The 23,714-nt window shown below is 44.9% G+C and overlaps 1 protein-coding gene across 2 annotated transcripts in view; it reads left to right on the top strand.

Moving 5' to 3' along the window:
• Positions 1 to 23,714, top strand: part of LOC106603639 (zinc finger and BTB domain-containing protein 16-A) — a 157,180-nt gene that overhangs the window by 85,722 nt on the left and 47,744 nt on the right. For both annotated transcript variants that reach the window (XM_014197535.2, XM_014197534.2), the window contains exon 4: positions 11,088 to 11,174. In XM_014197535.2, the coding sequence (XP_014053010.2) occupies positions 11,088 to 11,174 (87 nt within the window). The remainder of the gene's footprint in view (positions 1 to 11,087; positions 11,175 to 23,714) is intronic.

The raw sequence follows: 23,714 nt of genomic DNA, 5'->3' as shown, positions 1-23,714 counted from the left end.
CAAACGCAAGCTTTGCAGGTCCATCAACCCATTTAAAGTAATGCAACGCAGGACAGGCTAGATAAACTAGTAATATCATCAACCATGTGTAGTTTATTTATGATTGATTGATTGTTTTTTATAAGATAAGTTTAATGCTAGCTAGCATCTTACCTTGACTTCTTACTGCATTCGCGTAACAGGCAGGCTCCTCGTGGAGTGCAATGTAAAGCAGGTGGTTAGAGCGTTGGACTAGTTAACCGTAAGGTTGCAAGATTGAATCCCCAAGCTGACAAGGTAAAAATCTGTCGTTCTGCCCCTGAACAAGGCAGTTAACCCACCATTCCTAGGCTGTCATTGAAAATAAGAATGTATTCTTAACTGACTTGCTTAGTTAAAAAAATCAAAATAAATCCACTAATCCGCAAATCGGTGGCCAAAAATACCGATTACCGGTTGTTATGAAAACTTGAAATCGGCCCTAATTAATCGGCCATTCCGATTAATCGTTTGACCTCTAATATGGTGTAATTTCATGGAGCTCTGAATAATAGGAGTGTTGCTGGCCTTTTACTCCACCCATTCAATTGGCGGCCGAAGCACATCAGTGCGCTTACTGCACTACAGAAAACATGCTCAATGAATTAAAGGGCAACTAAACTCAAAAGTTTAAGATTTTTCCCAGACCTCAAAAGTCATCCCCTGATGTGGTATAAGCATTGTTGTGAACACAGAAAATCCAATGTAGTTATTTTTCTATAAAAAAATTGGGGAAAAAACTGTGATAACCAGAAAAACAATGGGAAATCCGAAGCCTGGAAAAACAAAACCAAGAGAACTGAATTTTGAGAAAAAAAAGTAAGCAGAAAATATTAATGGATTTTAAAAGTCCCTACCAATTTTTTTTGCTATGCATGACTGCACTTTAGAATGTGTGTCATCCTGCAGCACAGCATTTTGGAGGAAGTTCAGGTCAAGTCCAATATTGACCATGCACCCGAGGTTGGGCCATCCTAGAAATGTTTTAGTGAAATATATACAATTTAGCAGACACTTATCCAAAGCGACTTACTGTCACGGTTGTCATAGGAATGAGCGGACCAAAGTGCAGCGTGTGTCGTTCCACATTTTATTTATACTGTGAAACTATGCAATACATAAATAAACTGAATAAACAAAACAACAAACCGTGACGCAGAGGTGAAACATACACTACTCAAAATGAATCTCCCACAAACCCAGGTGAGACAAACACCAACTTAAATATGACCTCCAATTAGAGACAACGATGACCAGCTGCCTCTAATTGGAGATAATCTCAAACAAAGCCCAACATAGAAATACAAAAACTAGAACAACCCAACATAGAAATACAAAACTAGAACGTAACATAGAAAAAACTCAACTAGAACACCCCCCATCACGCCCTGACCTACTCTACCATAGAAAATAACAGGTTACCATGGTCAGGACGTGACACATACATTTTTACGTGTGGGTGATCACAGGAATCAAACCCACTATCCTGGCGTTGCAATGCTCTACCAAGATGCATGACAAGGTTATAAATGTTTTGTGAAGCCTCAATTTAATGTGATTTATAAAGCCTTTATTAAGCGGTGCTTATGCCACCCTTTATAAAACACAGGGTTTGTCATATTTGACATAGTGGGTTATGTCACACAGTTATGCCACATTTATGAACTCTTTATAAAGCATAACATATGGTTATAGGTGATTTGTAACACAGTCATGTAGTGTTCATGAAGGCTTTATGATGCCTTTATAAGCTGCATGTCATTTACAGCGGGACCAATCTTTTTATCAGCAGTAACATATTTGGAACTGCAGGCATAAGGAAACTTCGTAACTCAAGTTGCGTCTGCCTTCTAGAGGTATTGTATGTATTTATTTGCATGTCACGCACACAGGCTTATTTTCCAGGCAGAATTGATGATTTGTTTGTTCATAGGGTTCTGTTTGTGTTCAAAGATCAAGGAATTGATATCAGCTATAAATCTGTGTTTGCAAAGCAGTGGTATTGGATCAAACGAAAAGGGGGGGGCAATGCAATAAAAAGACCCAGGGAAGTGTAGTGGAGGGGGACTAGGGGGAGCGCGCTTGGTTGTGAGAGAAGCTAAATTTAAATCGGAATTGGCCGACTTCCACAACCTTGCGGGCATTTTAATGAGTCATAATAACTTCATTTAAAACCAGCTGAGCAGAAAATAGTTTGGAGAGAAGCCTGTGGCCAGTATGGATTTGTGTTTTCGTCAGGCCCCACTCCCTTTCATGGGCCAGAGAGCCACAGACACACGACGCACATGCGTGTACAACACGCACACACACACACACACTGGATGGACATCTGACTGGGGTTACACACAATTATAGTTGCTGTGTGCCTGCGTGTCATGGTTTACGAACAATGACAGTTATGACATTTCATTTCACCATTTAAACCCCTTATTCATATCTTCTGTCTTCTCTAAACACAGACGTCTGTGGATGCAACTTGACCCACCCACTGTGCTGTTGTCTGCCCTCATGACGTCCATCCAGGCTCCACAGCTCCATTAAGGGATAACATCCTGGGTTCTAGTCACAGTTAATAACCATACATGTCAGTCCAACAAACTGTATATCATACAGTACATAGTCTGAATCATCACTGTATCTGTATCTGTATCTGTGAGGGCCCCTGATGGTTATTATTTATCTATATGGAACTAACTGATTAACTTACTCACCCAGAGGCCAGTTAACTGGAGAGAGTATGACCAACCTTTGCATAATTGTAAATGGTGAGAGTGAGCGAACATGTGGCCTCACTAATCAGACTATGTCACCCCTGCATCAAAAAGTCCAAATTAGAAGGAATTTTCTCTGAGAAGGAAAAACATTTATTGGAAGGAGGAAAATCAGCAAAATAGGCCTCTAATTCTCTATCTGGCGTAGCAGAAGACCATTGACATTGTTGTTCTAATGACATAACGATGTATCATACATTGCAGTGGCTATTAGATTATCTACTGTCTTTTTTCACAGAGGCAGTCTGGGTATGAGAGCAGGTTCCCGTGAGTGTGGGCGAGCACTGTCGTGTATCCTAAAATGATCTCACAACCATGCACTTCAGTCTTTCTATTAGCAGTCATCACAGAGAATGCATGGCTTTCTGTTTGTGTAATGCTATTAGGGAAATGTGCCATGTCAGACCTGACCACCATTCCAAACGTCATTGGGTGTGCATCCTTCAATTATGTGACAATCAGTTAACCTTGTAAAAGTTTTATGTACATAGTTGCCATTGCTGTCAAGCAAACAGCATTCTGTTGTATGGAGAAATGCTGGAATGTTCTCTGGTTAAGACCTACGCTTACTATAAATGCAATATGTTCTTGGTAATTTCTTATGAATTAAAATATATCTATAAAATACATTCCCTCCCAAAATATGCGAGTCTGATGAGATATTTGTGATAGAAATAAACTATCACAATGCCGACAGAGGAAAAGGAAACATGATTTGTTTGTCACGTAAAGAGCCGTAAAAATAAATATCCTCCGAGGCATGACTTTTAATGTATTATGTAAGTTGGATGATAGCTTTGGAAACTTCTAGATCAATTTCTCAGCGCAGATTAGAGAGCTATGAATCCCATTTATGGTAGAGGCTCCCTCATAAAAAGCTTTTTGAAACTTTTATATTTTTGGGATGAAGAGAGAATGAACCTGCTAAGCAAAGATCCGCCGGCGGCGCTTTCATGTGTATATATAAAAATAAAAAAAAGATAAAGGCACTCCCAAAGCCATCTGGAAGTAGCCAGGACATACAAGGCTTGCTTTTATGCTGCTAATTCCACTTGGTGCAGCATAAAAGCAGAGTGTAGATATTGTGTTATAACTGTTGCAAACATGTAAATGGCCCCGGAATATTAATCTTGGTGGTCAGGCCGAGGGAGGATCATTTTTGACTGGAGTAAACAGGCTGTAGTTTGGGGCTCCGAAAGCCTCTCCGAGGAGATGCTACTGCTTTCTGTTAAATGTATGAGCCGTGACTAGCCAGTTGTCCCTTTTCAGGTCTGAGCACAGTCAATGGAGCTACTATACTACCCTTCCAGGTGTCAAAAACCTAGTTATAAATTTGGTATTTTATTAGGATCCCCATTAGCTGTTGCGAGAGCAGTAGCTACTCTTCCTGGGGTCCACACAAAACATGAAACATGACATAATACAGAGCATTAATAGACAAGAACAGCTTAAGGACAGAACTACATCAAAAGGATCAACTCCCCTTTCAGTTGTACAGTGGCAGCTTGTCCTATTTTTACCCAGCTGATTCTTGGCCTTTGTTGGCTCTCGGCCGGTGGCCTGTCATGTTCGGTTCTATCGTCGCTATATCTGGGTCCTGTGGTGCACGGCAGAGTGACTGACTGGGAGATGCTGAAAAGGAAGAGGGCGGTAGATCTGGAATGTGTGGCAGGACATTGTAAAAAAAAGTTTTTGTGAGGAAGTTAATGGTCTGTTGCACTGTCCACTTTTGTAAATAAATTATTTTTCTCTATTTTCCATTTCTCACCCTACTTTTTCCTTCCCTTTTCTACTTTTTCTTGCTAGGAAAGATTATGGCTCAGTCCCCCCGACTCCTTCTCCCCCTCTCAGACAAACATAATTACATAATGGAAAGAGCAAGCAGCAAACTCCTTTTGTGTCATTTGGCAAACACCTCGGCCAAAGATGAAGGTTTTTAGAATATTTAAATACTTCTACATGTAGAATTGATTTCACATCCTGTTTGAAGTTATGGCAATAAAACTTAAACCTGCGTTTAACGGGGTGAAAATATATTTTTGGATACAAGCGAAATAAGTATGTAAATCAGTGCACCTAAGTGCAGTTAAACACTGCATGTTTTCTGCATTTCCAGTTGTTCTGGTTTTTGGATTTCTGATAGTCTCCGCTTAGCCATATCAGCAGTTTGTTTCTGTTGGCTCGCAACCATGTTCTCCTAGCTGGACACTTAAGACATCCACATATTTCAGACTGTTCTCATCATTTAGGGATAATCTGTATTAATGATGTTCAACTGATACCAACAAATCTTCAGGTACATAGAGTCCCTTTGTTATTGGCAATGCATTACGGAAACGCTCACAACCCCATTGACAACGAATGGACTTGTGCATTTTTAAAGTCATCTGTTTACATTTCTGTCTGTCTTCCTTCCCAATCAAAGATTTCCCCTCCTTTTTCCTGTGTCACATTTACTGTCCTAGAGGTCATTGTGTTGCCTGCTGTCCCCTCCCCCCAGGCATTCTGACTCTACTCTGGCCTTAATAAACCCAGGAGTGCCTTTGACAACGTGTGACTTGAAAGCAGGAAATAATGGGCCCTAAATGCTAAATCTTTACAGGTTATTGACCTGTGGAGAAAAGCGTATGCAGCAGATTCTACCATCGTTCCAGTTTCCCCTTTCCAGCCCTATAGCCATTTTGTTTCACTGCAGACACTGTAGGACCTATTGGTCTACGGCTTCTGAACCAAGTACTCATGCCATCTTACTGGGTGAAATACAGCAACACATGGTTGTCTTTTGTGGCTGCAGCTTGTTGTCTCTTGTGAAATGTGAATACCAGGTTGCCCTGTCTTTAGTTGCTTTTTAGTTGCTGGACTCTTTTATGTTGCTGGTTCATTTTGCCTGGTACTGTTGAAAGGCATCTGTTGGACCCGTCTTCACACAGTCACCTTTTTCCCCAGGCAGAATATAAAAACTGGCAAATGACAGCCAAAACCGCCTTCCTTCCCCCCAGCCTACCATCCCTTTCTCCTTAGCAATAAAGGCATTTACAGCACTGTAAAAACATGCCAATTGCTGTATCCAGTGGGGTTGCTGTGGCCTGCGGTGGTTGTGGGGGACGAGGGTTCACCTCGCGGTCAGACTCAGGTTCTTATGGAAGAAAGCTGCTGCCTCCCGTCCTGCCGCCAATACCCAACTCCAAGGGTTATTGATCAGCTCCAACAGTTCAAATAAGTGTTTATGTCCTGGAACATTCCATGACTTTCCCGGGCCAGGGGGGTGACACTGGGTCTGGAGATGTTTGATAGAAAAAACTGTCCCCCACTAATCATGGCTACCGTTGTGAACTGTGGATGTGAATTTTTCAGTGCATTGGTATACATTGCGGCCTGCATTACGCACCGTGGCCTGTCTCTGTTGGTTCAATCCCAGATTCACTTGATTTGAGTGCAAAGAGAAAACCACATCACTTGCATAAAACCATTCAAATGAAAGCTGTCTTACCCAGCAATGTACCAACTACTCAATAGGAAACTCATTCCTAACAACCGGCCCCAACTGACCTGACATCCACATTAGGAAGTGGTCTCCCTCTGTTGTGGAGACCAAGGCTATTAATATCAGGGCCCTTGGCCCTGAGGAATGGCCCCTGTGTTAGAGGGAGCAGAGGGGGAACAGGGGCAGCCAGCCTTACTGACTGACCTTCGGGATGTCCCGTCCTCATTTCCTGCCACTTCACACCAGGAGAGCCCGGGTGGTTCCTCTCTCTGCTCCCGGCCCAGCTCCCGTTTCTTCCCCAAAGCTTTAAGAGGCCTTTGTGTCAGAGCGCCGAAACCGAGGGGGAGCATGCCAACATGTCATACCTTAAGAACATCCACTGACCCCTCTGGAAAAAAGGGGGTTTAGGAAAAGCCAGAGAAATATGGAACCTTTCACCTCTGTGACAGAGATGGGAGGTGTTGGGGAGGAAGAGTAAGAGGTCGTTTGGTGGGCTGGAAGGGTTTGTTTGTTTTGGCCCAAACAAGGTCGAGGCTCAGAATACTGTACTGCCTGAACAAGGCTCTGATGTCAGCCCAGGGGAGAGGAAGGGTTATGTGGACTAAGATGCCCCCGGTCTCCCCAGGGCAAGAGTGCTGAAAATGGCTTCATTGTAGTGACGAAAAGGACGAGCAACAGAGAGAGGAAGAAAAAAAACGTGTCTGTGACCTACTGGACAGACAAATTGGTTTGCAGGCAAAAATGGATTAAGAGTATGGTGACTGACTGTGCTGCAGCGTGTCCATTTTGAGGGTTTGAATTTAGACTGCTTTGGTGTGTGTGTGTGTGTGTGTGTGTGTGTGTGTGTGTGTGTGTGTGTGTGTGTGTGTGTGTGTGTGTGTGTGTGTGTGTGTGTGTGTGTGTGTGTGTGTGTGTGTGTGTTTCTGTGTGTTTCTGTGTGTGCATGCATATGCCCTGACATTTGGCAAGTCAATATTTGTCTGCTTTCCTTTTCTCTAGACATCCTTGTTCTGAGCAGTAGACCATAAAGCTCTCAAATGTGGCCCGAAGATTTTCTCTATCTTCTTTTATTTCCTTTTTCCACTTGTGATAACAATATCATTGTCAACCAGCTAGCCGCTCTCCCATGTCCTTATGTCCAGGATTTGCATGGGGAAAAACACAGGTTTATCTTCTCTTATCTACTGTACAGTGTTTGCTCACACAATCGGTGCAATTCAAAGTATTTGTCTGTGGGTCTGTATGTGTGTGTGTGTGTGTGTGTGCGAATGTGTTGCACGTGTCTGTCTATAACTAGCTTTGTCTAGTTCTGTACATTACTGTATGTGTTTGTTAGTCTGTGTTGTGTGCCCTTGGTCTGTGTGTGCATTGTCTGCATGTACGTAATACACTGTGTTTTATGAGAGGAATCCTGATTGTGGCCCAGGATTTTTGTCTTGGTTGATGAAAAATATGCTGCCTGCGATACACATCTACTTGAGTGAGGGAACACACAGTTCTGGGCTGTCCTTTCCAATTGGCAGTCTCCGTGCTGTTCTGTGACTGATAAGAGGATAGTGTAAATATAACTGTACAGCACAGCTCGTTACCGCTGAAGGGAGAGGTGAGGGAGGGGAAAAAAGGGAGAGTGTGGTGTCTGTACTGTTTTGACGAAAGAGTGTGTGTGTTTTTATGGATTTTTTGCAGTTTTTTTGGTACTGAGTGTAAGTGTCTTACTTAACCCATTTGTGTAGGCTCACTGAACAGCCAGGCTGTGTTTTGTTGGTGCCTGTGTTTGTCTGCTTGAGCATCCCCCCTCTCCCTCTCCCTCTCTGCCTCTCTGCTTCTCTCCCTCTCTGCTTCTCTCCCTCTCTGCCTCTGCTTCTCTCCCTCTTTGCCTCTGCTTCTCTCTCTCTCTGCTTTACCCCTCTGCCTCTCCCCCTCTGCCTCCCTCTCTACAAAAGGAGCAAACTGCATCTTCTGTTTGAGAGGTGATGTTGAATGTCAGAGTTATGTGATCACATTGCAGGCTGAGGGCTGGCTCTGTGTGGCTGGTTGGTGGTGTGGTGGGGCTCCATTAGATTGGGTTAGCTCAGACACCGTGTGGTGGGCTACTGGCACTTCCAATCATGGGTACCCCCCTAAACATCCATGACCACTCCAAGGGAGCATGGAAAGGCGGGACACTACACCTCCCCTTCTACTCTGTGCTGTGAGTAGGAGGAGGCAGCTGTTCTCTTTTGTTTAGAAACGCCAAAATCCCACTGCCCGCAGCGTTGTGTAATATTTCAGAGGAGGAAGTGAAAAGGGAAGAGTCAGTCAGTGGCACGTGGCACAACCCCCCCCCCACTCCCCCTCGTTTTACTTGGGTTATTCGAAGCAACAGTTTTGCAAGGCCTATTATGTCAGGTTAGGGCACGGTTGTGGCAACTTGGAGGGAGGCCGGGGAGAGAGGAAGCGGGAGTTGTTGGAGAACAATTATTTTATAGCCACTTCTTTCTCTCCTTCTTTTTTTCTCTCTCTGGAGAGGCAAGCAGTTATTTTGAGCAGCAGAGTTGGTGTTGCCACGGCACTACCCGGGGGCAGAGGGTTAGGGGGAGAAGGGAGAAGGGAAGGATGGTGCCAGAGTGCCAGGGGGGGTTTTCTCTCACCCCTCGTCCCCACCCTTCTCCTCTCCTCTGTCCGGCTAACGATGCCTTCTATTGATCAAAGGGAAATAAGAAAGGGGGTGAAAATGTATCACTTTAATTTGTGTTACGGTTTTTCTGAGGCCCCCAGAATGGTTCCTCCTTGCCTGCTGGGTGGCTGGCTGACTGGGTGCTGTAGCTTCTCTCTCCGTCCTCCTCCCCGCTCAGACAGTAATGAGCCACACCAATGAGATGCCACAGAGGTTTTGTCCTCGTAGAGACACGGCATCACACTGCCACTTCCTCTAAGAATTTATGTCCATGTGCCTTGGTGTATACTCCATCGTGGGCCTGTTTAGTACACGGCTTCGGCCTCCCTGGGGAGAGGTTAGAGTGTTGCGCCATCTGTGGTGCCCTGGTTCACTATCTCTACACTGTGCTGGTTCCACCCAGGTAAAGAATGTATTGGCTCATGGCCCCATTTAGTGAGGACTGCTCATGGTTACAGTACGTTGACTGAAACAAACAATCAACTAAAGCATTATAGACAGTGTTAAGGCAAGGAGTTTTTCTAGACCATGTGACCCACCAGGAAAAACTCTTGGCTCTATAATATCCAATAATCTCCATTGGTCTCTGGAAGAAGCAGGGGGAGCTGATTTTATTAATGAAAATGTAAAATGAGATACTCTGTCTATATCTCACCCGAATGTGGTTCCCTCTCCAAAGGTTAAGTATTTATTTTAACTGACTCATTTTGCCATATGTTCAACTCTGCATTAAACATCCCTGGCCATACGTTATATTAAAATATGCATAACATCAAGAGTATTACTTTGGCAATTTTTTACTGAAGGCCATATCTCAGTGAAAAAAATACCTATATTAACTATGGTTGGGTGGTATCCAGATTGTCATACCTTCAAAATGTTCCTGTTCTCTACCGGAGTATTCGGTATTATCGGAATAAGGGCCGCTATTTCTTCCCAGGGATCTTGATCTAGGAGTGGATTGATTTGTCTCTGCTGTAACCAATAAGCTTGATCTTGCAAGCTAGCCACTTAACTAGCAAGTTATCACACCAAATGCATAGCTGGAGCCCTGAGCTGTAGATATTTTATTTGGGACATCTTGTATTTTTTACGGTATTGAAAAACATACGGTACCGACCAAGTCTAATATTAACTAATGCCTTGTGCTGTGAGTGTGTGAAATGACAGTTAAGGTCTAGTACAATATCTAATACAGTAAATAATTGTGTTGCGTAAGTTGTAACTGGCAAATTTAGAAGTCCACCTTGTCCATCATGTGTCAGTGTAACTTGTCTTCCTCAGACTTACAGTGCAGCTGTTTTGTAATATCACTGTTTGTCGTTACGAAACCGACACCCAGTTTGTCTCCATCTCTAAGACAAAAAAAAGTTATCTTAGTATTGACTTCCTGTTATGATTTGCTGCTGCTGGAGGGTGTCGTAACCCTTGGAGACATTGCCAAGAACAGAACAGCCAAGGTCTAGTTTAGGGTTCTCCGTGTCCTGGGATCAGGATCACACAGGAACACAGAACATACCTGTTTGATATCTGGGTGGAGCAGGACACAAGTTAGCGAGCTAGCCTAGCAATACCATTAAGCTGTTGCCTGGCTGGGCCTGAGACATGCTCCCATAGCACCTTCTGATTGTATGTGCTAAATACTAACGCTAGACCTCAGCTTTTCATACTGCACTTATACAGTTCAATTCAATAAACTTTATTCTGTTATTGCCCCTGGCTGGGGAATAAATAATGTTTATTCAACTGCATTGGATTGTAGAAATGCAGTGTGAAGAGGAGAGGCCCAAAGTTGGCACACATTTGCATACTGTACTTTTAAAGCTGCTCAGACACGATGGGTCTTGTTATTGACATAGTGCTGAACAATACAAGTGTTTCAAAAAAGAGTTTGCTTGTTGCAGGTGCGTGAGAATATTTTTTTTAATGATATCTTAAATGGAAAAGAAAAACTTGCACACTCCTCTTGGCAGTATCACTTTGTACATTTAAAAAACAACTGTTAAACGTCACAATATCTTATGTCTGTTCCAAATGTTATGTAATCTTACCACACACATACTATACAGTACATGTATCTACAGTTAGTATAGTTTCTACACTGTATTGGGCCTATGTCCATATTAAACACCCTCCTGTCTCCTCTCCTGTGTTGCAGCTGGTGAGAAGGCCATTGTCTGTGACCAGTGTGGGGCCCAGTTCCAGAAGGAGGATGCTCTGGAGGCTCACAGACAGATCCACACAGGTAAGAACACAGCCACCACTTCTGCTTCAATAAGGCTTTACATGTGTTCCCACCATCACTCTGTGTTAGAGAGAAATGTGTTCTCTTTAGAACAGTTGCTCCACTCCCACCAGGGCCTTGTACACCATCTAATTCTGTTTGTTGTGTGAGTGTCTAGTTTGCTCTTGAGGTTAAAAGTCTAACTAAGTCATGTGAAGTAGGTCAGATTGATAGCTATAAATAAGACAAAACACAAAAAAGCATTCATTTTGGTGTGCCTAAATGATCTGAAGCATATAAACTAATAATGTATGCTTGTTGACTTTGATGATATTTTAGTAATTATTAAAATAGTTGTTTTTACACCACTGTAAACAGTGAGTTTACAGTATGCTACTGTAACCGATGTGAAATGGCTAGTTAGTTAGCGGTGGTGCGCGCTAATAGCGTTTCAATCAGTGACGTCACTCGCTCTGAGACTTGAAGTAGGGTTTCCCCTTGCGTTGCAAGGGCCACGGCTTTTGTGGCGCGATGGGTAACGATGCTTCGTGGGTGTCAGTTGTTGATGTGTGCAAGGGTCCCTGGTTCGAGCCCGGGTTGGGGCGAAGAGAGGGACGGAACCTACACTGTTACATTGATGCTGTTGACCCGGATCTTTGGTTGCTGCGGAAAAGGAGGAGGTCAAAAGGGGGGTGAGTGTAACGATGTGAAATGGCTAGTTAGTTAGCGGTGGTGCTCGCTAATAGCGTTTCAATCAGGGACGTCACTCGCTCTGAGACTTGAAGTAGGGTTTCCCCTTGCGTTGCAAGGGCCCGCGGCTTTTGTGGCGCGATGGGTAACGATGCTTCGTGGGTGTCAGTTGTTGATGTGTGCAGAGGGTCCCTGGTTCGAGCCCGGGTTGGGGTGAAGAGAGGGACGGAACCTACACTGTTACACTACGTCTTACTGTTCTTGGCACTGTACCAAGCAGAAAGACCCAGCAGTGACATTACCATATCCCGTGTCACCGCGTTAAAAGCTAGTAACCATGGCTTCCGGTATAAAGCCGAACCCTCTCAGTCATGGTTATAAGGCGGCTGGCTCCTTCCACGGCGAGGTGGGGGTCTGGAATCCCGTGGGATGGATGCCAGAGAGGGAGAAGGTGAAGGGACTCTCAGACCTGGGCTTACCGTCCAGCTATAGCTAGATGACTCCTGATATCTCCAGGAGTGATAAGTATACATTTTTGTATTTCTCTTTTTTATTTTTGCTAGCTAGGACCATCTACTTTAAGTGCTGTCTGTCTTCCCAGTAGCCTACTTGGTGTGTGAACTGCTGACTGCTCATAACTTGCAGATGATTGTTGACCCATCAACCAGGATCAAGGGGCAGGGCAATTTATGACTTGTTTTGGTAATCAGTGGCTGTATTGGAGGGGAGTGGTTTCACCTCTCCGAGGCAATCAGCAATTAGTGTTAGTTCCTCAGTCTCCCCTGGTTTCTCAATGGCAGCTGTAAGCGGAGGTCGTGTCAGTGGCGGATTTGTCGCAAAACTAAGACAGTTCTGCCGAGTTGTTGTTTTGCGGAGTTGTTTGAGGAAGGAAAGCGAGGAAGGCTGCTCACCACTCTCTCACTTTAGTATCTTACCTAGTTATTTACAGATGATCTCATTTTGCTCTTTTGTAGCTTTGTCAACTGTGAGTGTTTTTTTGTTACCAGTTCGCACCTCTCCTTTTAGGCTTTGCGGACGCTCCCCGCCCCTTGGCTGCAACCCTTCTAATTTAGTGTACCATGCGCGCACAACCCATGTGGAATTACGGGTGTCTGGCAGCGCTTGGAACTGCCGATCTGTGGTCAAGAACGCCAAGTTCATTTCAGCCTATGCTGCCCTTCAATCCCTTGACTTTTTGGTCCTGACGGAGACATGGATCACCCCAGAGAACACTGCTACTCCAGCTGCTCTCTTCATCTGACTATGTTTTCTCTCATAGTCCGGGAGCATCTGGTCACCGCGTGGTGGCATTGGTCTACACATTTCTCTTAAGTGGAGATTTTCTATTTTCTCCCTCTCTCACCTGTCCATCTCCTCATTTGAATTCCATGCTGTCACTGTCACTTGTCCAATCAAGCTTAACATTATTGTCATTTCCTGACGATGGCTCACCGCTCTTTGTACTTGGCGACTTCAACCTCCCGACGTCTGCCTTCGATTCGTTTTTTTCCAACTCTCTCTTTCCTCTACTTGCCTCTTTTGACCTCAACCTTTCCCAATCTCCTCCAACTCACAAGACAGGCAATACACTTGACCTCATCTTTACTAGAAGCTGCTCGCCTACTGATCTCACTGCGACCCCCCTCCAGGTCTCTGATCACTACTTTGTTTCCTTTTCTGTCTCCCTTTCCTCCAACCCTAGCCACTCAGCCCCTACCCAGATGGTCATGCTTTGTTGCAATCTTCACACACTCTCTCCTACTACTCGCTCTTTTTCTATCCTATCATCTCTTCCTTCTGCTAAATCCTTCTCCCTCCTGTCTCCTGATTCTGCCTCTTTGACCCTACTCTCCTCCCTTTCCGCATCCTATAACTCGCACTGTCCCCTTTCCTTCCAGCCGGCTTGCCCCTCCTGCTCTGTGGCTGAGTGACTCATTGCAAGCTTACAGAACAGGGTTGCGGGCAGCTGAGCGAAAATGGAGGAAAACTAAACTTCCAGAGGACCTACCATCCTTCCACTATCTCCCCTCTACCCTCTCTTCCTCTGTATCCGGTGCTAAAGCCACTTTCTACCACTCTAAATTTCAAGATTCTGCCTCTAACCCTTTTCCACCTCCTTAATCCTCCACCCCTTCCCCTCCCTCTCTGCGGATGACTTTGTCAACCACTTTGATAAAGAGGTTGATGATATCCGAATACTCATTCACTCAGCCTATTGAGTCCCCTGGTCTCATTCACACAGAACTACCCTATGCCTTGACCTCTTTCTCCCCTATCTCTCCAGATGACATCCTGCGTCTAGTGAGGTCTGGCTGCCCGACAACCTGCCCGCTTGACCCTGTCCTCTCCTCCTTTCTGCAGACCATTTCTAGAGACCTTCTCCCATTCCTCACTTCCCTCATCAACTCATCCCTGACGACTGGCTGCGTCCCCTCTGACTTCAAAATGGCCCAAGTTGCTCCCTTCCTCAAGAAATCAACACTCAACTTATTTGACGTCAAAAACAATAGAGCTGTATCCCTTCTTTCTTTTCTTTCCAAAACACTTGAGCGTGCTGTCTCTGATCAACTTTCTCGTTGTCTCTCTCAGAACCATCTTCTTAACCCTAACCAGTCAGGCTTCAAGACGGGTCACTCAACCGAGACCGATCTTCTCTGTGTCACAGAGGCTCTCCCCACTGCCAAAGCTGACACTCTCCTCTGTTTTCATCCTCCTAGATCTATCTGCTGCCTTCAACACTGTGAACGACCAGATCCTCCTCTCGACCCTCTCAGGGCTGGGCATCTCAGGCTATGCACACTCTTGGATTGCATCCTACCTGGCAGGCCTCTCCTACTAGGTGACATGGAGAGGATCTGTGTCTGCTCCACGTACTCTCACTACTGGTGTCCTCCAGGGCTCGGTTCTAGGCCCTCTTCTCTCTATACACCAAGTCACTCGGCTCCGTCATATCCTCACGTGGTCTGTCCTATCATTGCTATGCGGATGACACTCAACTACTTGCGTATGTGGCCAATGATTCTTAAATTACGAGAGGTGCCGACTCAAGTTTCCCTTCACTCACAGTTGGCACCGGTGGGGCGTGTGTGTGTGTATGCTGATACTGTAAGGAGGATGACTAGGTGTGTTGTGATTGCTGGACTCCAGAGTGTGGCAGAGATGGGTCACAACCTCCAGTGTGTGTGTGTGTAGCATTGATGTGTATAACCCGTGGTTTACTGGGTTACAGCCATTCTATCACTCCACACTTCTGTGACCGGCCAGACAACAAGCCATCCTATTTCAGAACTATGGACTGGTAAGGTGACCCAAGCTGTGTTGTCCTGTATATCAACCTTAATGTCTTCTCAAGTGGTACACTTTACTCTTCCTTTTTTGTAAAATGAAAACATTTTCAGTAGATATAGTTTTCTTGTACTCCGTGTGCCATTGTTAGGGTGATGGTTATTCAACATGTAGGTATTCTCGGTTTTGTTTTTTAAATGGGGGAGGAGCTCCTCTGTGTACCCCAACAGAACCAGAATGGAGTATAGCCGAATATAATGGAGACTGACACCGTCATCCAAGCCTGACCCAAACAACTTCCCGGAGCAATCTGGGTGGCCCCGCATTTTTTGACAGGCATGTCTCGGGGCTAACGCTACTTGAGCTGGCCCCCTATTTGACAGCGGCAGAGGCCTTGACCAATCCAGGGTCATATAGTAAAGAGGGGTTAAACGAGACTAATGATCAGACAGTCATACCAGCAGAAAGTCTAAATATAGAATTCTAGTCTGGAGTAGAAAAATAAGCAACGGACTTGTCTTCCTGCCTGGGCTTAGAATAGCAGTGAGGCCTGTCTCCCCCGAGACCCACCGGGCTTATATTTTAAAATGTGCTCTAACGCATGGCTAGGCAGATTCGGCTGCTCCATCTCTCAATATGCTCACCCATATGCTTAGCTTTACTCAGTCTACTCACTCTGGAAAATGGGTTATCACATAATTCTGTCTGTGTGCAGCTCTATGTGTGCGAGTGTGGCGATGCATAACTTACTGTACACTGTCAGAAAGGAGATTATTCACACTTTAAACCATTTAGAACACGTGTGCATATTATATGCTAACGTTTCCAGGAAGTGTGACTCGTGTAAAGTGAGATTGAGAGGTGAATGAACAGTGAGTGAGTAATCACTCTGTTCTGTTCTCACTCTCTCTGCTATACAGAAATGTTTGAGTGACACTAAGGTTGTAATGAGTTGCAATATACACCTTTTTGGATGTAAGAGAGGAGTGTCCATCTAACGCCAGACAAAACAAACTGTTACTTAACAGCTAGAGATTCCTTCTCCCCCCTCCCTTTCTACCCCCTCTTCCACAGTCCGGTGGTTGTGTGACTCTGTGTTGCACTCGCTATGTAAATAGTTCATGACCGTCAGCATGGAGGTGGTGTTTATGATGGCCAGAGTTTTGCGTGGCGTTGTAAACATCCAGGTCTCAGTTTCCTCCTGGCAGCGCAGGCAGGCTTGGCCAGCAGAGAGGGTATAGAAGGGCAAAGAGCTAGGGCCGGTTCTTTCCTGTTCCCCTCATGCGATCATCGCACCTTGGCTCTCTCCCTCTGCCGCTGAAATACTCTGTGTTAAACAGTCAAGGATGAATGGCATTCCCAGAAACCGCATCGGGTTTGGAAGAAGTGCATTATGTCACCCCTTGGCTCTCATGTATGATTTACAAAACGGAGGAATACACAGTTCCCGAACGATATGTTATAGTCAACTGTTTTTTTATTATTATTTATTTTTATTTTTACATGTGCACTGTACACTTTAAACTTTGGCTGACAAATTTGAGATAGATGTAAGATTATAAGAATTATTGTGCAATTGTAGACCTCACACTTTTTCTGTAAGGACCACATTTTTTTTTTTTAAAGCACTTTGTTTTTGTGCAGTGGTCGAACACCAGACAGGGGAAAATATTGTTGACCATCAAAGTCAAATGTTATCGAAGTGTCTGCTTGGCAGTAAGGGGTGCTGTTCTCAAATGACAATATTTGGCCTGGAAGTCATGCCCATTTCTGGGTAATGCTGCTCCTTCAAATAATGCTGCTCCTTCACTATTGTGGCATCCCTTCTGGCCAGTTGACGTCAGAGTTATCAGTTGCAGCAGCGCTTCTTTATCCACTCAGACTCACACTGGTTGTAAAACAGGCCGGATCACAAGCTTTATATTTAGCGTTACTTGGTATTTTCTTAGGTTAGTTTATATCCCTGTGCATGTGTGTACAGTACTCTGAACCTTTTCACAGTATGAACACATGAAACCTTGAGTAATTGTAAGGGCACGCTACTGTAAAGGAACATTCAGTGTATTTTCTGAACGTTAACATTTTGAAATTAGTATGGCAAACATGACAGTCACTTGTCAATAGAAGAAGTAAAAGAAAATAAACTAATCAAGTTGTTTTGTTGATAGTACCATCTCATTTATCATGAAGCCAATACTATGGCATTAGGCCTCATCTCTTCATCTGAAACGAATTGATTGTGGCCACAGTTTAATATATCCGAATAACACAGAGGGGGTCAGCAGTGTTGGCTGGGGATTTTGAGGTGACAGGACTCTGAGAAAAACAACGTCATGCGCCTGTGTGTTTACGCAGTAGCCTACTGCACTGCCCTGCTCCTGCACTCTCTGCACTGCCATGGTCTAGCTTTTTGACATCGTTTTTAAGGGCAGTCCAACCTGACTCCCACCTATATCACCTCTGGTATAGCTCCGGAGGGTTCCACCTCACACGGACCTAAGTCACAGTTAGAATCACATTATAGCACCTGACATTGATCAACACTTTTGAACGACACACCTCTCACACGAAACGCACCCCTCTCACACAAGCCATATCTTAATGGCTTGGGCTAGTTCTAAGAGAGACTCTAGTCTTGCCAGGAGATCCCATGTCCTAATGTGACTTTTAAGCTTGATTACATAGTATGAATCTCCCCTCAATGCATGTACAGTAGCTAGAGCAAGTTTAACTGCACAAGGTAATGCACTAGGTTTTTGCCACTCACTAGAGTTCAGTGCAAATGCAATAGCGTGATATCCTGGAACAGTGTTCTCGTTTCTGTGCAGATAGAAGGGGAGCAGCCCTGTCAGGACACCATGTGAGCTGTGGCTGAAATGAGTGTTGACAATGCTGTAATGACATGGGGATGGAGAGCTGAAGAGCTGACCTGGGAGCAGTGTAGCCGTCTGTAACAGTAACAGCCTTCTATCCACCGACTAACTGGAGACCCTCAGGGACTGTCTCGCTCTGCAATATCAGCGCAGGTCATCTTGTCTGCACCATGTTCAACAGGGGGGAAACTATTGTGCAAATGATCGGAATGGCACCTTCGGTCATTGGAAAAGGCCATCTGATTTGGCCCGTGTTTGGGAAGCGAAGCAACGTGTTTTCCATGAGATGGTGGTAGTCCTGTTTATAGATGAGCCATCTGACCAGAAATAATGGGAGGGACTAACCCCTCATTTTCTATCCCCCTCTCTCCCTCCCTCTCTTTCTCACTCTCTTCCCTCCCCTCTTTTTTAAGTCTTGTGTTACAGGGAAAATATGCAAAACATTTTGGAGGCAACAGTGGATTTAGCTGGTGGGAACACTGCGTGACTCCAGCGGCCGGGGCCACAGAGTAAACAGTTTCTTTCTCAAGCCAGAAATAGTTTGGACAGTGAGCGAGAGAAAAGGGAGGACAACACGCCTGTGTTATGGCGCAGTGAGAAAAGAAGCCTGAGGCCTCTTTCTTTCCTTCTCTCTCGCTTTCATTCCCACCCCCACTTTCTTTTTCACTCCCACATCTGAAAATGTTCACACTGGTGGCCTCCCAGTCAGTCCCCACACACACACCAACACCCACACATACCCCTCTCATGTGCAACTTTCCTAAATTAGGCCACTGCCACTGGTGAACAGGGTTCACGTCAAAAGTGTTGATTATCTCAATCATAATAGGCGAATAAGACCATCTCTTTAGCATTTAGTTAATAGTGACGTTATTAAGTTGTCAGTGAGCATCAGAGCCATGATGAACACACAGCCTTGGTATGGAAGTGTTTTTGTTTGCCTTAAATTCTGGATGGTGTTTATGTGGACATCAAGGTTGAATAAATAGATCTTTTACCATACAGAGAATAACTACATTTATTCAGCACAAACCATCTACAAATGGTAATTGGAGGTACTTGAAGGTTATTTGGTAGTGTTTCATTTTTGATTGGTGCGTTAGCCTCATGAATGCCCTCCCACTGTGGTCATCTGGTGTGCAGTAATGCTGCGTTAGCCCTCATATAATAAAGCGTTAGCCCCCATATATCGCTAGCCTTTCATTATTGGGAAAGCTGTCCCTCACTCCGGCAGATTACCCATCTGTCTGTCTGACTGGCCTCTGTCCCTGTAAACTACAGTGGAGTGCACTTATAGCAAAGGTCTTTGTCCCTTCTTAGTATATTAGTGAGGCATAGTTTTCATAATAGTGTACTGTGTAGCTATTATGTTGATGTTTGTGTCCTTATGAACCACTATGAGTTGCAAGGAGACTTTTTGCTTCAGGTGTAATGCACAGATCTGTGTTCCCTGAGATCCGGAGTGACATATAGTGTAGTTTATTGGAGGGCTGAACTGTCTGTCACTTTAGATCGGCAGGGATTGGTCCCCTTGATGGTCCCTTCCCCCAGGTGAAGCCTAGTTCCCACCAAAGGTCACAAGATTCGGAGGGAGTGACACTGTATCTCCTAAATATACACAAGCATGGACCCACCAGACCAACTTTCTGACTGAAAGAGGAGACGGTCGCAGAATCTCCTTTTGATGTGACTGGTAATCAAAACTCCATCATTCCCATTGTGTTTTTAACTTCTCTAGTTTTGCCTACAGTCTTTTTTCATTCATCATTATGTGCAAAAGCTTTTTGATAAGTGAAAAGACTAAGTGAGAATACGTCAGGGTAATTTGAGTTTATGGGAGAAGTTTAACAGGTGGCATAGGGCAAGCTTTGCAACCCAATCCTCCTTCTGTCCCAGTTAAAATAGTTTTGCTATGCAGTATGGGTAACATTTGCTCAAGGTGTCTTGTGAACAGCTGAAGTGCAGTTGAGAAGAGCCCTTAGAAATCTTTCAGCTGACTGTCATTCAGAATCGTACAGGGTTATTTTAATAGTGGATCTATCAACCTCTCTCTCTGAGACAGTGGAGGCCTTCTACAGCTCTAAAATACCTTCAATTCAATGCTCCTCTTTTCTCCACTCTCCTGGACAGATAACTCTTTTTTTTCTCCCTCCCTCCATCTCTCTCACTCACTTCCCAAAATAAGAAGTGTACAAGTGGTCTGAGTCAGTATCAGTGAACAAATTAAATCAAGTGCAGAACTAGACTACAGTCTCTTCTTCTTCTCCCTGTTTTTTTTTCTCTCCGCTCCCCGCTCCAAACAAATTTTTTCGCCAGATAGGATCTAAATGAGTTTTCCGGGCACAGGGATGCTCAGCTGGCCTGATAGATACCATGCGGGGGGCGCAACACCCAGAAGTAATCATCCTCCGTGGCAGGAATGTTTAGCCATTAGACCAAGTGTAAATTCCCACAATGAGCTCTGCGTTTATTGACTGGGCCTTGTGCATTATGTGAGGCGTCTTTGCGAAGGGCCATGTGTCTGTGGGGGCTGGGGGGAATGTGACCTGGCACCGACACAGCTTCCTTCCACCGCCTACGCCAGCCAGTGAGAAGTACCCAAGCAGATCTCTCCGTTCTCTATTCGCGGCTTAGTAGGTGTTTTGGTGGCACGGCTGCATTGTGGCATGGCCACGGGAACCTGGGGAACAGCTCTGTTTTGGGGAGGGGGGGTAGTGGAGGAAGAGCCGGTCGGGGTGGGGGGGGGGGGGGTCTGGCAGCAAATTGGGATATCAGAATCCGTTTCGCGGCACAGTCGGAGAGAATCCCTCCGTGCGAGCAGGCTTTGTGGCGCATTGTGAGTGAGAGACAGCAGCGAGCGTCCGGAGGGGGAAATAAAAAGTTTTGTGGGGGAGATTATGGACTCCCGGAGGCTCGGCGATTCACTCTCTGAAAAAGGAGGCCAGCAGGAAGCTGGGCAATCTGGCCGCCAAACCCCCTCTCTCTCGGAGATGTCTCTCGGCACGTTACAAAGCGACCCCAGCAGCCCATCTTGTGTCTAACACGCATTAACTCCCCCAGATTCCACACTCACAACACTGTAGCCTGGTGATCTCCCGGTTTGTCTCCCAAGGCTTTGTTCAAGACGCCTTGGTTAAAAATAGGTAGATAACAGATAAAGCCTTCGACAGAGGGAACAGAAAGCCTTCCTTTGTCACTCGGTTTCCCACCTTGAAATATCCCTGTCACATATTAACCTTGTGGCGTGAGGTCTTTGAATAGGGAAGGATTCACAGGAAAAGGAACAGCGGCTTGGCCATCACAATAGCCAAGGCCCCTTTGTCCATGGCAGTATTTGGAGTAAATCTCCTTGTGTAATAAGATTTGAGCTGTTTGCGGACATCTTTAGAAGCGGTTTGCAGTGTAAAAAAACAGCGGCGTGAGAGGCCACTTAATTTAGGGTGTAAATACCTTCGATTAGCATGGAGGGAATTTGTAGGAGATGGGGGTTGACTTGCTCTCTTTTTTCTGCCACAAAAAGAGGAGAGGGGTTTGAAATGGCTCTTCTGTTACTTAATTGTGAAACGGGGAGATTAGTGTGAGCACTTCCAACCTTTCACCCTGGACAAAGGAACCATCAGATCTGGTTGCCTAGATACATGAGTTTCACACTGGCCAATTTAGCCGGTCACCAACGCTCGCTACCTGTAGTCTGTGAAAGGATGGAATGGCCTGAGTGTGTGTGTGTGTGTCTGTCTGTCTGAGTGATTACACAAACTAACCGCAGATCACCTGCCAATCCACTGGACTGATGGCGCAAGGAACAATACAAATTAAGATAACCACCGCATCCTCTCCTTGTCCATCATCAAATCATATAAAAGTTAATGTCCCCAGAACAGACATTCATAAGCCAGTTTAGGCTTGGTGAATACTCAAGCTTCAGACCAGCGAGAGCACCACGGCATGCAGAATGTCCATCTCCAGTGCACACCGTGCAATCAAAGTGCACTTAACAGTGTCATATTGATTATGGTGGCTTAACCTCTGTAAATCTCTACTCTGTGTTGGCATTAGGCCCATAGACTCCGTGAGATACAATTAACTGTTCGGCCGCTCATCAAGCCAGATAGGCTTGAACTTTTGAGTTGTTCTGTGGCATGGAATTCTGGGGATTGCTGTCACTTACAGTATGCTGGAGTTTGTTAAAGTCTGACAGAATTCTGTGTGACGAGTCACACAGGGTCATTCCAAATTCTTCTCCTCTGCTCCCCTCACTCAAACTAGTTCTGAACAATCCATAGAATCTCACATAAATAATGTGGACTAGATTGTTTAGCTGATCGGTCTGACAGAAACAAAAACTGAAGCAGAAAAAGAGAGGAATGTGAAGGTATTGTACCTCAGAGGAAGGGACTAGTTTTCACTCAATGGCGGCGGATGACAGTGCAAATTGGGAACTCAGGTGGGACCCATAATGCCCATGGAGGGTTCGGTTCTTATCAGTTCAGAACAGGTTTCTGAGGAGCAGAATTGTTTTGATGGTACCTGGTCAGGCCTTTCACAGAAACCCCACAAAATGAAACGTTGCTAAAGCTAGATAAGGCTATCTCAGAAACTACGTGGTGGGTGGGTGGGCAGGTCTGTGTGGGTGAAGTGGTGTTTTTTTCTGCGTCAAGCATGTTGTCAGAAGGGGTATTCCTGTGCTTGGAAATCCAAACTGGCTGGATAAGGTCTTTGTCAATTTGCACAAGTGTTGGTTTTGAGGGGCTTGGCCCTTCTACGTAATTAGCCAGCATTCCTCTCGAATGCTGAACGTTTAATTTGCCATTGTTATCGGTTTGTCTACTTTTAAGCCTTTGATCTGGATTTTTTATTCAATATAGTCTTGTTTGATTCAGTTTCACCTCATATGTCACCTCTACTTTTCCTTTTATTTTTACACCTTTATCAACAATCCACAGTATCAGAACAAATAGAGAAAGTGTGATTTACAGTTGAAGTCGGAAGTTGATTTATTATGATTTATTTCAGCTTTTATTTCTTTCATCACATTCCCAGTGGGTCAGAAGTTTACATACTCTCAATTAGTATTTGGTAGCATTGCCTTTAAATTGTTTAACTTGGGTCAAATGTTTTGGGTAGCCTTCCACAAGCTTCCCACAATAAGTTGGGTGAATTTTGGCCCATTCCTCCTGACAGAGCTGGTGTAACTGAGTCAGTTCTGCCATCAAATTTTGTATAGGATTGAGGTCAGGGCTTTGTGATGGCTACTCCAATACCTTGACTTTGTTGTCCTAAAGCCATTTTGCCACAACTTTGGAAGTGTGCTTGGGGTCATTGTCCATTTGGAAGACCCATTTGTTTCCAAGCTTTAACTTCCTGACTGATGTCTTGAGATGTTGCTTCAATATATCCACATCATTTTCCTACTTCATGATGCCATCTATTTTGAACTGCACCAGTCCCTCCTGCAGAAAAGCACCCCCACAACATGATGCTGCCACCCCTGTGCTTCATGGTGGGATGGTGTTCTTCGGCTTGCAAGCCTCCCCCTTTTTCCTCCAAACATAACGATGGCCATTGGTCAAACAGTTATATTTTTGTTTAATCAGACCAGAGGACATTTCTCCAAAAAGTACAATATTTGTCCCTATGTGCAGTTGCAAACCGTAGTCTGGCTTTTTTATGGCGGTTTTGAAGCAGTGGTTCTTCCTTGCTGAGCGGCCTTTCA

This window comes from Salmo salar, chromosome ssa04 (genome assembly GCF_905237065.1).
Source record: "Salmo salar chromosome ssa04, Ssal_v3.1, whole genome shotgun sequence".
In the NCBI taxonomy this organism is placed as follows: domain Eukaryota; kingdom Metazoa; phylum Chordata; class Actinopteri; order Salmoniformes; family Salmonidae; genus Salmo; species Salmo salar.
Note: the sequence above shows the minus strand (reverse complement) of the source record. Positions and strands in the feature narration are given on the sequence as shown.